Source organism: Charadrius vociferus, unplaced genomic scaffold (assembly GCF_000708025.1).
Source record: "Charadrius vociferus isolate BGI_N301 unplaced genomic scaffold, ASM70802v2 scaffold125, whole genome shotgun sequence".
Classification (NCBI taxonomy): domain Eukaryota; kingdom Metazoa; phylum Chordata; class Aves; order Charadriiformes; family Charadriidae; genus Charadrius; species Charadrius vociferus.
Genome location: NW_009649036.1, coordinates 1,249,515 through 1,262,978, shown reverse-complemented (window position 1 = coordinate 1,262,978; position 13,464 = coordinate 1,249,515). Strand labels below are relative to the sequence as shown.

At 37.4% G+C, this 13,464-nt stretch overlaps 1 protein-coding gene across 1 annotated transcript in view; it reads right to left on the bottom strand.

Annotated features, from left to right (window-relative positions):
* The window catches only part of ZFC3H1 (zinc finger, C3H1-type containing), a 47,359-nt gene that overhangs the window by 28,519 nt on the left and 5,376 nt on the right, over nucleotides 1-13,464 (bottom strand). Inside the window, exons 2-8 of the mRNA XM_009887828.1 lie at nucleotides 8,714-9,154; nucleotides 5,643-5,707; nucleotides 5,180-5,378; nucleotides 4,820-5,046; nucleotides 3,065-3,188; nucleotides 1,358-1,455; nucleotides 201-404 (exon numbers count right to left, since the gene is read on the bottom strand). Of these exons, the coding sequence (XP_009886130.1) occupies nucleotides 201-404; nucleotides 1,358-1,455; nucleotides 3,065-3,188; nucleotides 4,820-5,046; nucleotides 5,180-5,378; nucleotides 5,643-5,707; nucleotides 8,714-9,154 (1,358 nt within the window). The remainder of the gene's footprint in view (nucleotides 1-200; nucleotides 405-1,357; nucleotides 1,456-3,064; nucleotides 3,189-4,819; nucleotides 5,047-5,179; nucleotides 5,379-5,642; nucleotides 5,708-8,713; nucleotides 9,155-13,464) is intronic.

The following is a 13,464-nucleotide window of genomic DNA, read 5'->3' as shown; positions in this document are numbered from 1 at the left end:
CCTTCAGAAACAAAAGACAAGCGGCAATTTACAATTAATGGTTTCTTTTCGGGGCAGAGGGTGATGGAAATTCAGAGTCGGTGGTTTAAGTCATCAGAAAGGCAGCATAAAAAAGCCCATAATCCTCACTTAGCAGGTTACATTTAAGTTTTTGTCAAGATTGCCACCTAGAGGTTTACATTCAAAACCCAATAGAGTACCTCAGATCTGAAAGCACGTTTGTTGGCTAGAGACTTGAGTAGTTCTTCTCTTAAGAGCATCTCCTCTTCCTCTTCCTCATCTGCAAATGGAGGTTTTGGTGGTGGTTCAGGCTCCTCAGGGGGAAGAGGGGGAAGAGGTGGAGGCGGCTCAAGAGAAACACAAGAAATACCTTCCACGTAAAGTTGGCTCAAAGATGGTACAGGCTGAGATAAAAAGGAAAATAAGCGTTTGAAACTCGAAAATTACTACCGCTTTGCAATTATTTAGCAGAGGTTGAGTCCTAAATTATTTCATGGTTTAAACCTAATTCAAACTGCAGTGGATTTAGACCACTGTCAAAGGCTGCTGCTAAACAGTCAGCAATTACTCAAAGAAGATAATGTGAACAAGGCTACATTTGGATAGCAAAGTAGTGCAGACATACAAACTAAACATAAATGGCAGCTCAGAACCAGAGCCACAGAAATATGGTTTACCAGATAAGTTCACACTGCTTGAAAAAAACAGTCCTTAAACAGTATTATGAATTTGTCTTAAATAATAAAATTACAATTTTCCTTGTCAAAAATTCAAAACCTGTCATGACAGGAATGGCAACTCTCTACTGCTTTACTAAGAAGGGGAACAATCATTCAGTGAAGAAAAGTTGGGGGAGGAAACTGCACTAATTCAATTTCCATGTGGACTCTCAGGTGAGCAGACAGCCAACATATAGCCAAAATGCACAAAGTTTGAAAGAATAACTGATAAGCTACACTTTTGTCTGGGTTCCACCCCCCACATAGGTAACAAGTCAGAGGTAAAGATAACGTAAGAGGCAAAGCTGCCTCGCACTAACAATTCCAATTCATTATTTTTCCTTATGTGCTTCAGGCAAGTTTTGCTTTGTTATGAAACAGCATAGCTCAAACAATGAGGAGAAAATTTTAGTTCCATAGGGAGACCTTCCATTAAACAGGAATTGGATCAGCCAAAAAAAATAGCTGAAATAAGAGGTTTTTAAAATGCAACTATCAGGTAGTTAAACGGAATCACTAAACAGGAAATTGTACCAAAACCAGAATCTAAATATAATCCTAACTTTAGCATTAGAAATAAGATACAAATTAAGAATTCTAAACATTTTCAAAAATATACTCCTTTCAAGGTTACTTACAGGAATTGGAGGTGGCAGTGGCAAGGAAATTGGTGGTACTGGAGGTGGAAAATATCCTATTGGACACTCAAAGAAAGGAGGCTGCACTGGAGAAGAAGCTGTAATTAAAAAAGTTATCAAGTGTAAGAAATATAGCAGGCAATTACTAAACACCAACTTGTGTTTATACTTCAACTGATTTAATGTAGCAGAAGGAGGAGACAAATGTTTTTACTATGTGCCAATTTGAAAGGTAACACCAGACACAGCACAGTGCATTTATTTCTTACGTGTACATATATAAATAGAGTAGTTACCCGTCCTTTTTCTATTTTACATACAAAATGCAAGTACAGCCAAACAGTACTACTAAGGCAATGATTCAGACCTCATATTTGATTTTATTTGCAAGAATCTATCTTTTTAAACTAGGCGTCTCAACACAGTCAATCTCCTGCTTACCAGCTACAAAGATTGCAATACAAATTAGGACAAAAGCAGACCAAATACACAGCTGATACTGAATTTTGAGACATAGAACTAGAGCTTGAGATGCTTAATTGAGAGAACATTCATGTAGCTTATAAGTCCAAAACAGCAGGTGCAGTATTTCAGCAAACTAACATATAGGAAAGCCTGATAAGAAAGGAGGAAAAAAGGAAAAAAAAGAAACAAAGAGAAGATGGAAGATGAAAAAGCAAGAGCATAAAAGTGTCTAATAAAGTAATATGTTTAATGAAGCTTTTTCAACACTCCATATGTTGAGACAGAACAAGGAAACCTGCATGTTTGGAAGGCATGTGCTCCAGCACAGGTACTCAAAGCAGGGCTGCCCCCAGAGTCAGGTTGCTAAGGGTCTTGTCCAGCCAAGTTTCAAGTATATTTGAGGATGGACATTCCACAATGTTTCCAGTTAACCTGTTCTAGTGTTTGACCACCCTCTGTGAAAGTTTTCCCTTAAATTGTAACAAAATAAATTCTGGTTAGATGTAAGTGTTGCCCCTTGTCCTTCTGTTGCACACTCCACAGAAGAGTATGGCTCTTTCTTCCCTATAACTGCCCACTAGGTAGCTGAAAACAGCAGCAAAAGCCTTTCTTAGCCTTATCTTCTCAATACAAACTCAGCTGTCCCAGACTCTTACCACAAATCAAGTGCTCCAGTCCCCAATGAGCTTTATGAAAAAAAGGCCTGAAACAATTTCCCTTAATCAAAAAGGTCCTTCGCTAGACTCATTCTAGTATGTCACTATCTTTCTCCTACCATGGAACCAGAAAACTGGTACTGTCTCGTCAGTGTTTAACAGTCCCCCTCCAACACAGTGCTACAACCCAGGCTGCAGTTTGCCTTTATCACGCAAAGCCACACCACTGACTCACGTTTCACTTCATGTCCATTAGGACACCCAGGCCCTTTTTCGCAAAGTTGCTGTCTATCAGTAAACACCCTGGGGCCTTTACTTTCTACACAGCTGCTTGGGATTGTCAAAAAATTAACTCTACAGTACTGCAGTGAGAACAGTATAACCTTGAAGGCCATCAAAATACCACTACAGCAGAGATGGAGAGGAAAGAGTCAGCATTAAAACAAGACAGAATTAGCTCACCTTAAAATGTTAGTTCTATAACTGCCACATCTTAAAAGAAAGACTTTCCATCTAAAATGTTGGTTCATTTCCTACTTTTTAACTATTTTTACCAATCGCCATATAAAAAACCTGTAAGTCTTACCTGGAGAGTTAGTTTCACTATCTGTATCCATAGCAACTTCATCGTAATTATCATACTGATATATGCCTCCTGCACTATCTGTAGACGGCTTATCCAAAGACCATCTCAAGTCAGTATCTGAAGACTAAAGACACAAGAAAGCGTATTTTATTTAGCTTGTCTTATGCTATTCTTTTAGAGCAAGCCAATTAAAATTAAATTTTAGAAACAAGCCCTTATAATTTTGTCTTCTAATTGCTTTATAAATACAATTTACTTAGCTTGTACAAAGAAAGCAAACTGAAGATTACCTTTCCTTCAAATCCATTGCAAGTAGTAACTCGACAATTTAACAGGCAGTTTTAAAACTACATCTCTTCAGGGAGTGGGGGAAGGGGAAGTGTCATGATAACACAGAAGCAATTTTTCAATACATATTAGGTCATTCTGTACCTGGTAAATTGTCATGGTTCTATTTCTGAAACACTGAAAGATAATTAAATGCTTTATTATTTCTGTTACTCTGTCATGGTAGTAACCTAAAGCACTTGAATTATCCTTATTAGAAACAACACAAAATTGCACAAGGATTATCTTCACTATGACAAAGTTCGTCTGTTTAGGTGAAACATATTCTGATTGTTTTCAGATTGACATCTCAGGCAGAGAATACTTTTATTGTCCCAGAAGGAGCCACATACCACATTGAAACATGCCCAGAGACTGTCAACTAATAAATCAGATTGTTCAAAGAATGCCTAACACTGTACGAATGCCAATCAATGTTCAGTGAACACTGAAGGTACGCAGAACAGGTGTGACTTCTTAGACTCCTCAATTTGTATCTTTCAGAAGCATACAGTAGACATTTAGTAGTTTTTTAGAATTCCTGTTGTTTACAGTTAAACACTTTTAGCCTCAATTTTCTACTCATTATTATTATAAGTGGGACTCTTCTATAACATGACCTGAAATAAGGAGTCCCAATTCCCTTAGTTGCAGTTTCATTTCTCATTACAGCATCAGTAGCTCCAAGAACTTGAAGCATCTAGCTGAAGCAGCTGTACTGCTTCCACGATAAAAGAACTAATGCCAAAGAAACACTGCCTTTTTTTTCTGTAAGGTACCAATGTTTTAGACACAAAACATTAGTGATTCAAGTGCCTTTCGCTAATCTCAAGATGAGAGAATGAAGACAGCCTACAAGTGCAGCATGATGACCACTGCAGTAACTCTCTTCCTTCATAAATTCGACTCAATTCTGTCATCCTGTAATGAGGCTGAAGTAATTATCTTTTGTGTCTGGGCATATTTTGTACCTTGACAAATTAGAAAAATACTACAAAGAAACCAAGCCCCAGATAACATTTTGAAAGGAGCAGGCCACTGAAGTTGTATAAACACAAAAACTTTGAAAATGTGGAGACAAAACTGCAATCTAAGAGAAGAAAGCCAAGGAAGTTTGGTTGACTGGTTTGTATTAAATTACAGACTGCTCTTTCCTCACAATGTTCAAAAATCTTTAGGAGCCAAGTGCTTTACCATTGACTTGCAGATGTACAACTCATACAGAACTGATGTTATTAAACCCAAAGGGAATGTCTGTCTAGCATGGGATTAAAATACTAAACACTGAAATATTTTGAGCTTTTGTTTCCTTTTTTTTTTTAAGGGGGGGCAGGGTAGGAGGGACATAAAACCAGGAGGGGAATAAAGACAGAAATCACTCATGAATCACAAATATAACACCTGAACAACATATAATGAACTTGTTACCCTGCTTCTTGATCTCCTCTTTCCTCCAATTAGCTTCATAAATCGATTGTACTGCTCTTCTTGATTTGAGAGGTCCCTAATTTTTCTGATTTCTTCTTCTCTCTTTCTTCTCTCCTCCTCCTCTTCTTGTTTCCTCTGGTCTTCCTCTTTCTGACGCCTGTCTTGTTCCTTTTGCTGCTGCATCTTCTTTGATGTCTTTGTCTGTTGTTTCCTCAAAGCTTGCTTGGCTTTAAATAAAAAAAAAAGTTATAAACTCCACCTTACCTAAATGGTTCCCCCTAGTCTTTCACATAACATACTATGTTTTTATTTCAGAGGTCATGCTATTCGTAGCCATTTCAATAATGTTAAACTTATTACCTGTAGCACTAGGTTTTTTTGTTGAATGTGCTTTTGTACTGGCTTTGACTTTCTGTGTTACACTTTTCGTTTTTGTTAATTTTTCCTTGCTTTCCTTCATCACCTGTTGCTCTTTTTGCTGCCATTTTTTACTAGCAGACTGAAGTGCAAGAAGCCTAAGTTGCAATTCAGACATCTCCTCCTCATCATCAAGCAGCTTCTTGAGAAGAAAAAGAAAAGAAAGGATAAGACAAATAGTCAAGAAACATCATTTAATAACTAAATCTTTTTCTGAAAAAGTCTTTTAAGTCTGTCCCAAAATTTCTACCAGGAGAAAGCTTAAAAATACTACTGTGCTGGTAAGTGCCATTCCTTAAGAATGGACTGTTTCCGCTACTGAAACATTTCTGGACTACAATTTAGAAAAAGCTGTCAGAGTATCATAATGCAATTATGCCTCATTTACAGAGGAATACTTTCTTACCTTTTCAGATGTAACATCTGAACTGCTAAGCTTTCGTGCTGATGTTTGTTCTTTGTCTTCTGCACCTTCCAAGAGAAAATACCATATTTTGAGTGAGATGTTTCTCATGAGACAGAGCTACATAAAAATGATGTGCGGAATTTAATCCATACAAACATATCTTATCAGTATCATTGGTACATAGCATAAAACAGAACAGCAGTTGTAGGTATAAAAGCACATTAACAAATATTAATATAAACTTGGCATGTCTGACAAAATCCACATCATCACGTTGCCATAAGCCTAAGGCAAGATTTGTCATTTTTTAGTAATTCTCTGTCTTAAGGTTGACACGTCCTTCCCTGAGAAGCAGAGAAAAACAGATTTGGAAACAAGAGGAAAAGATGACTTCTTGCCATCTGTTTTATGCTACTATCTCATATCAGCTGCTGTCCTAAGCATCTCAGATTCCACTGGCAGCTATTTTGAGTAACTGGTCAGTCTTTTGCAGAATTAAATATAAAGCCCAAAAGCTGCAGTAAGAATACACTTGCTCCGTTTCATGCCAAAGGAAAATAGAGAAGAGTTATTCTATGGAAATGAATAATGAATAGTAATGCTTTCCTGCTAAACATTAAGATGTTCACATATTAATTTGACTGCCCAAAAGCCATACATCCACCTGATTATTACATAGTGTATATATATACATTAACATATTCTATTTTATACAGAGCATACATAATGCTGTATTACATAATTTAATCACTATAGCTAATAGCTTTTAATATAATTGATATAAAATTATATTCATATAATTTTGCTATAACCATATATATATATGGTTATGTGCATCAGAGGAAGGAAATAAACATTTAGACAAGCTTGGAGATCTTTTCCTATATTCACCTTTTTTCAACGAGAGATTCCTTGCCACAATTCAAATTGGTAGAAAATAAGTTTGCGCTCTGTACAGCTTTCCTAGCATTTTATGAAAAGCCACATTCAAGAAGGTGTCATTTAAAATATATCAAGACCTTATACCTAAATAGAAGTGGTATGTAGCAAATGACGGTCTTCCTACTTGCATATGCATGCATTACTTAAAAGCACACATACAAGAGAAAGAAAATTAGATACTAATACCCATATGTATTCTAAAAGAAAATTCAAAAATGTTAGTACACTAAGCAAAGATCCTAACCATTCAACCCACCGGATGGAAGCAGGGAGCCACAGATGGTACAGTAGATTCTGTGATGCATACAGACACGTGCATGGACATACTACACAACTAAAACGCTCTTTCAAACCAGAAGGGGACAACACAGGCAGACCAGACTAATGGACAAAAAAGGAAGGAAAGCAGGGAATACTGTAAAGGCTCTGTCAAAGCAGAGGATTAATTCTGGAGACACAAACTTCCCTCAGTTTTAAGACAAATTCTTCACCTTGAACAGGTCTGGAGAACATCCAGTACACCACTTAAAAATAAATATAATTAGAAAAACAAATTTTGCTAATTTCCTAATATAGACATAATTAAGTCGTATACATTCACTTGATACATATGAATCTGCAATAACTGACATTAGTTGGGGGTTTGCTACTTTGGAAAGCCTGTGTTACACTGTCACAGTCAGTCACTCTCATACATAATCTGTGTGCTGTCAGATCATTTTTATGTCATACAGTGGTGTGCAAAAATTAAGATGCTTTTAATGTGCACACTACAGCATCTATTTTCACTATCATATGAATTGTATTTTTAACTTCAGTGGTTCTCAGTTTTGAAGTTGGGTATTTTTTGAGACTTGTTTTGCTTTTTAAACAGCTCTTTTACTGCTGCCTTGCTACGTATACTTCCTGCGCACTACTGGGTTCTTCTTCTGAAGATGTGCAGGTTTTCCTCATGTATCCCATTAAAAACTACATTACCTCTTAAATAATACCAGAGCCTATTTTTTTCTTTTTTTTTTTTTTTTAATATTAATATGAAAGACACAAGGAGGGGGGAAAAATACCTAGAATGAGGTGGCTTGTCTACTAATTATCAGTTTTCTCTTTCAGTTTCTTTACAGGCTGTCTTCCTAAATTTTCATTCTGAAGTTACATATAGATCATTCTGACTTTCAGTGTTCTAGTCCTACCTTTCATCATATTCCTACTAATTACTCACCTGTGCTCTTACTCCATCTATTTACTACTTTGTCACTTCCCACTCAAATTGGTAGTTTACACACATTGACAAATCAGCTAATATAAGATGACAAGTGATAACTGCAGGCACTCCCTCAATCACAGCAAACACTTATTAGAACTAAATGAAGTCTCAGAATAGGAAGTTTAAGCTAGCTGCCTTATTTCGCTGCAGGCTTAAAAGTAAGCTTAAGGACTTTTACTGCAGGTCAGCTGGACACAGTAACTTGTTTCTCACTAACTGGTTCATGCATCTGAGCAATTATCCTCTTTGGTCTGCAGTCCAGAACTACCCAGGCGAGACACTCTACCCTTTGGCTACATTTCTTGTACAAACCCTTTCTATTTCTGGTCCATGATTTCTTCACTATTCATGAATACCAATTATTACCCAAATAATTCTGGTGATCTCATACGGGCTTGTTACACTAAAGACGACATGTAACAAAGCTGAAATGCAGAAAAAGATGTCTCTAAATGTCATCTTTTCAGCTAAAAAAATAACCACATTTTGCTTCTGCAAAAAAAGAACAAGGGAACACTGGAAGGAAAACTTTAAGTGAAAGCCAACAATTTCTGCTGTGAACAGCAATTAAAACCTTCATATCTTGTCCTCATGCTTTTTGCCAAACTACCAGTTAGTCTAAGCAAACACATTAGTTAAAAACAAACAAATAAAAAAATAAAAACCCATGCTTCCAAGACATGTTTATGTATTTCAAGGAATTACATAAAACAGGAATTAAGTATATTAAATCTATAACTTAAAATGTTTAACATTAATTAAAATTAGTATTTTAATTAAAGACTTCCCCAACATTTAATAAATATGATAGATAATGGCAAGCAAAAAGAACTTTACAATCTAAAACAACTTTACAAGTATTTACCTTGGCCAGATTCTGTGACTTCAGATTTTTGTGATGACTGTTTTGTTCCTTCTTTGCCTTTTTTTAATCTGCTCCTCTCAGCTGGAGTAGGCAGTTTTTGTCTGAGAGGTTTCAGTTCAAATGCCTGAAAGGCTATAACCGGATTTTTCTCCTCAGGAGATACTTCTTTTATAGCATCTGTTGTAATACTGTCATTTTCTACAGTTATTTGGTCCTCAGTGTCCACTGTTTTATCATCATCTTGTTGTTCGCTTTCTTCCCTGTTGCTCAAAGCCAGTCTTTCATCTTTATTAATGTATTCAAGCTCTAATTGTATCTGCTTATACTTCAAGAGCAGATCCTCAAAACTTTCCTCCACAGAGTTTTCACTCTTAGAAGAGTAGTTCTGCTTTCTAGATGGGGACCTTCCAAAAGTTTTGGCTGAATTACTGGTCAAGAAAACTAAGACAAGAACACGTATAACCTTAAAACCGTAGCGATATTACCACTGAAAACTAAATTATGACAAACAGAACTTAAGATCATTTTCATATACCTTAATTTTACTGTAAGGCTAGCTTGAAAAATATCCCTTATAAATACGAGCAGCATGCAAAAGACGCAGCCATTATTATACACTGACAGCTTAAATAAACGTTTTCTCAAACCAACAATTTAAAATATCCTACTTATGACAAGAATTTCAAATTGCTGAGATGTCTTGTCTCTTGCTCACACCATCCTCCCAGAAATAACAGCTCTAATGCTGAGAAGGTTCCCTATCACAGAGTAAGTCAGATTTCCAGAGTTCCTAACTCAAGTATTGACTCCCCAACTGACATTCTGAAAAAGACAAGTTAAATTCATTCTCACTCATTTTACTCTTTCAAAAATGCTAAGTCTAGCCACCACACAATTACACACTGCAGTAACCATAGCTCAACAAACGAGGTAAGGTACTGAATAACCAACAACTGCACGGAATAGTAAAAAAAAAGAAAAAAAAAATATGGCTAAAGACTTGCAATCAAAACACTCAAAAAATGCTAAAAGAGGATTGGGAATTACTAATTACTCAGAAAAAGTTGTCTATGCATGCCCAAGGGATACATTTTCTTGACAACATGTTGCCCAAGGCGGGCAATGGAAATATTATTAGGCAACTGTATCCAGAATAGAAGTTCTCACTATTAGAGGTTCACTTTCTCAAATGACTTTAACCTGAGACTTGAAAAGCTAAACTATCCTGTAAAATAATCATGCTCAAGGGTAAATCTTTTAGGATACCAAGTCAGGTTTGACTCATTTGACTTTCAGTATCAACCCCGCTGTGATAACAGCTGACTCACACCCAGTTATGTGACATGCTTTTTTTATCAGCGTCACCTCCTAAAACAATAAACGGAGTAAAACCGAAAGCTAAAATAGGTGTCCTCTGCATGCAGACATACTGAATCCCAAGCATATTTATCTTCTGCTCACATCATGCATCAACTTGGATGTTTCGCTATGTTAACTTCTAACATAAGTATGAAGAATCTTGGTATGTATCCTATTAAAACGTAATATCAAAAAATTTTTTCCTACACAATGCTTTCTTAAGCTTCAGCACAAAAAGCAGAAACTAGTAAACTGCATAAAATCCTGAAGGCAAACAATCTATAAACATGCTGAAAATATTAAGAGCTGTGTGCAGTATAACACCAAATTATGTAGTTATCATATGTGCCAAATTCACTTACAACACATTTCTACTTCCAAAAAGACAACTATATTAGTGATTTTGTGAGTCACAGGAACATCTGAAGCTAATTAAGTGATTTAACATCATTTATAAAAATAAGTCTAACTATTATTTGGTATTGAAATACTTCAATAGCTTCTGGAGTCATCTAGAGTTGGGTAACATGACAAAGCTTTAAGATATTTTTTGTGCTCAGGATAATGCAATTGCTAGAGCTCCCACAATGGCATTAATCAGAAATTCTGTGTTTCACATATATATAAGGGGTTTTTTGTATGTGTTTCCACACACAGAATGCAAGACTAGAAGGCATGCTATGAAAGGTAGACAGGCACATATACATTAAAACACAGTTATTCTTCAATCAACGCAAGAGAAACTTCATCCTCAGCCTTTTTGGCTTTTTTAAAAAAAAAGAGACCAATCAAACTGTGGGGTTAGAAATGAAGAAAAACGTACACTGTGAAGAGTTCAGAATTCAATGGAAACAGAAAGTCACATTTTGGTCCCATATTTCAGACTCAAAATTCCACAATTCTCTATGTAAGAATTTCTGCAGAATGACTATCCAACAGCTTCATGTTAAAGTTGCTAAGAATTAAAAAGAGAAAAGCCTATTAAAGGCTAATACCCAAAGAAAAGTACCAAGAATTCTTGAACTGCTCCACCATGTCATTTACTCTATTTATACATACACTTCTACAAAGCACTGTGCAAAGTACTAATTCTAAGGATAAAGGAGGGGTAAAAAAAAAAAAAAAAAAAAAAAGACATCTCTCTCTCAGCAGACACTTAAAACATTTCACTTCGCTGGGGGAATTCCAAATACCGCTCCAGGCCACAAGCCTCCTTGTACCAGTTGATGTGAAAGTCTCTTCTGAAGTCACAGGCCCATGAACTACACCCCTAGGCCTGTAATATTAATATTAGCAACATGGAGGTACCTTAATATTTAGGAGTACTGTCATATAGACTCCTTTAAGTGGCACAGACATGAAAAATACAGTAAAGAACTTACAGCAAGAAAAAAGCACAGTCCTTCCTTAACTATGATTCACAAACAACTGAACATCACTTATTAAAATGCAAATAGTATTAGAACCTTCCCTATCATGTTTAAACAGAGGAGTGAATCTTAAATACTGAGGGGGGGGGCAGCTGACTTCCTCATTTTCTGCTTTTGGTTTTGTGGGAACACAAGGGAAGGCTGGCAAGGAGGATTATAAACACACTTATGTGACCTGCAGCTGAAGTGTAGAAAAACACATATATCATACTAATCATTGCTGAGTCTTGCAGGCTTGACAAGTAAAACATCTGTGTTTAGATAAAACGTGCCCGTGATAGACTTAAAGGCGCTCTACCAAACATGCTTGGGATTCCTCTCCAGCTGTGGGAAAGATCAAAGCACCGTGGTAACCACACCTGCGTGAATCCCCAATATATAGGCAAAAGCAGCAGGTTCAAAAATTCTCTAGCAAGGATCAAGCTTCACGGTGCCTGCATTCCCACTTGTGTGCCCTTGCCGAGATGCTGCTTCAGAGATCCCCTGGTTAGCAAGGTTGATGAAAATAAATTTCCTCTTTGCACTTCATCCGTGGTTTTGTGGTTGCTCCTGCATCCTGCCTGTGTCAGCTCACACAGTTTGAAAATAGAATTATCAGTTTCTGAACATTCTTTTAATTAAGAGAGAGAAGGAGACTGCATCAGTAGTAAAAAGCGCTGCAAGGTCTGTTTGGGATGATCTTGGAGCAACACTGCAAATCAAAAGACTTAAAATCTATTTTCAGCACTAGAACTGTCCTACTGTGTAACCTTGGGCAAATCACATCTTCACTCACTGCATCTCAAGACAAGATCCTTGAAAGAAGAGTTCTTTGCAGACTTCAGTAATGCCGTACCTTTACCAGATGAGATTAAATAAAAGCAGATAAATAATCTTGTATCTAACATAACACAAGGATCCAATGAGTAGCTTTCAAAGCCTTAAGTCCTGGCACAAGTAGAAAAATTCCTGTTCCTGGGATCAACCAGCACAGTCACACAAACAACGCACATCCTTTGACTACTGGTATGGGGGACAATAAAACACTGTAAGATCCTGGAGAATAGGTTTTAACCACTAGTTCTCTTCCTCAGACTTTTTTTTACACTTGTCTACATTTTCAGTTAGGCAACAATGCAGTTACATCAAGCTTCAGTACCAGGCTGCACCTAAGTTACGCTGGGCATCAGTTCTTTTTTTTTTCCCCCCCTCAATAGCAAACCTGGAAAATGAGAGGAGCTTTTTCCACCACTTCTGCAGTTTCTACTCCTAAAAGGAGGAAACATTAGAACTCTATTAAAAGGTCACCTAATCAACTCTACGATCAATCAGTGGAGAACATCCTTACAAGGAATGCTGGGTATGGCTTTATAGAGAAATAGAGCTTTCCTGTGTTACCTAAACTCCCTTAAAAACCACATTCTGTACATACAGTCCCAGTTCAACCTAGGTTTAAAGTCAGCTTTAGCTATGTATAATAGCCCCTGAAGGACTGGAAGCGAAAACGAAAAAACAGTGGATCCTTCATTGCCCAATAAGGGAAATTAACAAGCTTCGGGTTTTAGCTTTACAACCGTGACACTTTAATTATATACGTTATTAAAACTGCCGCACCAAAGGCTGACCCCGCTTCACAATACTCGCACTTCGGGCTAGAAAAGCAGCCACCTGGGAGCCAAAGGCTTTGTTTCAGGCTACGTTTTTTCTTTTTTCCTACACGGGACCGATCGCCTGCCTCGCAAGCCAGGTCACGGCAGTAATCCGGCTTCCCAGCAGCCCCTCCTTGAGAAGCAGAGCCCGCCGTTCCGGCCAAGCCCCGGGACTGGAACAGGAGCCTCCCTCTCCGTTACCCCTACTGGAGGAAAAAGCGTCCCTTCCCAGGGCTTTCGGCCACGTAACGCGGCACTGACACACCCAGGCCCACCCCCGCAGCACGGCCTCCCCGCCTCCGCTCCCTCTCACGTCTCAAGGATACATTTTCGA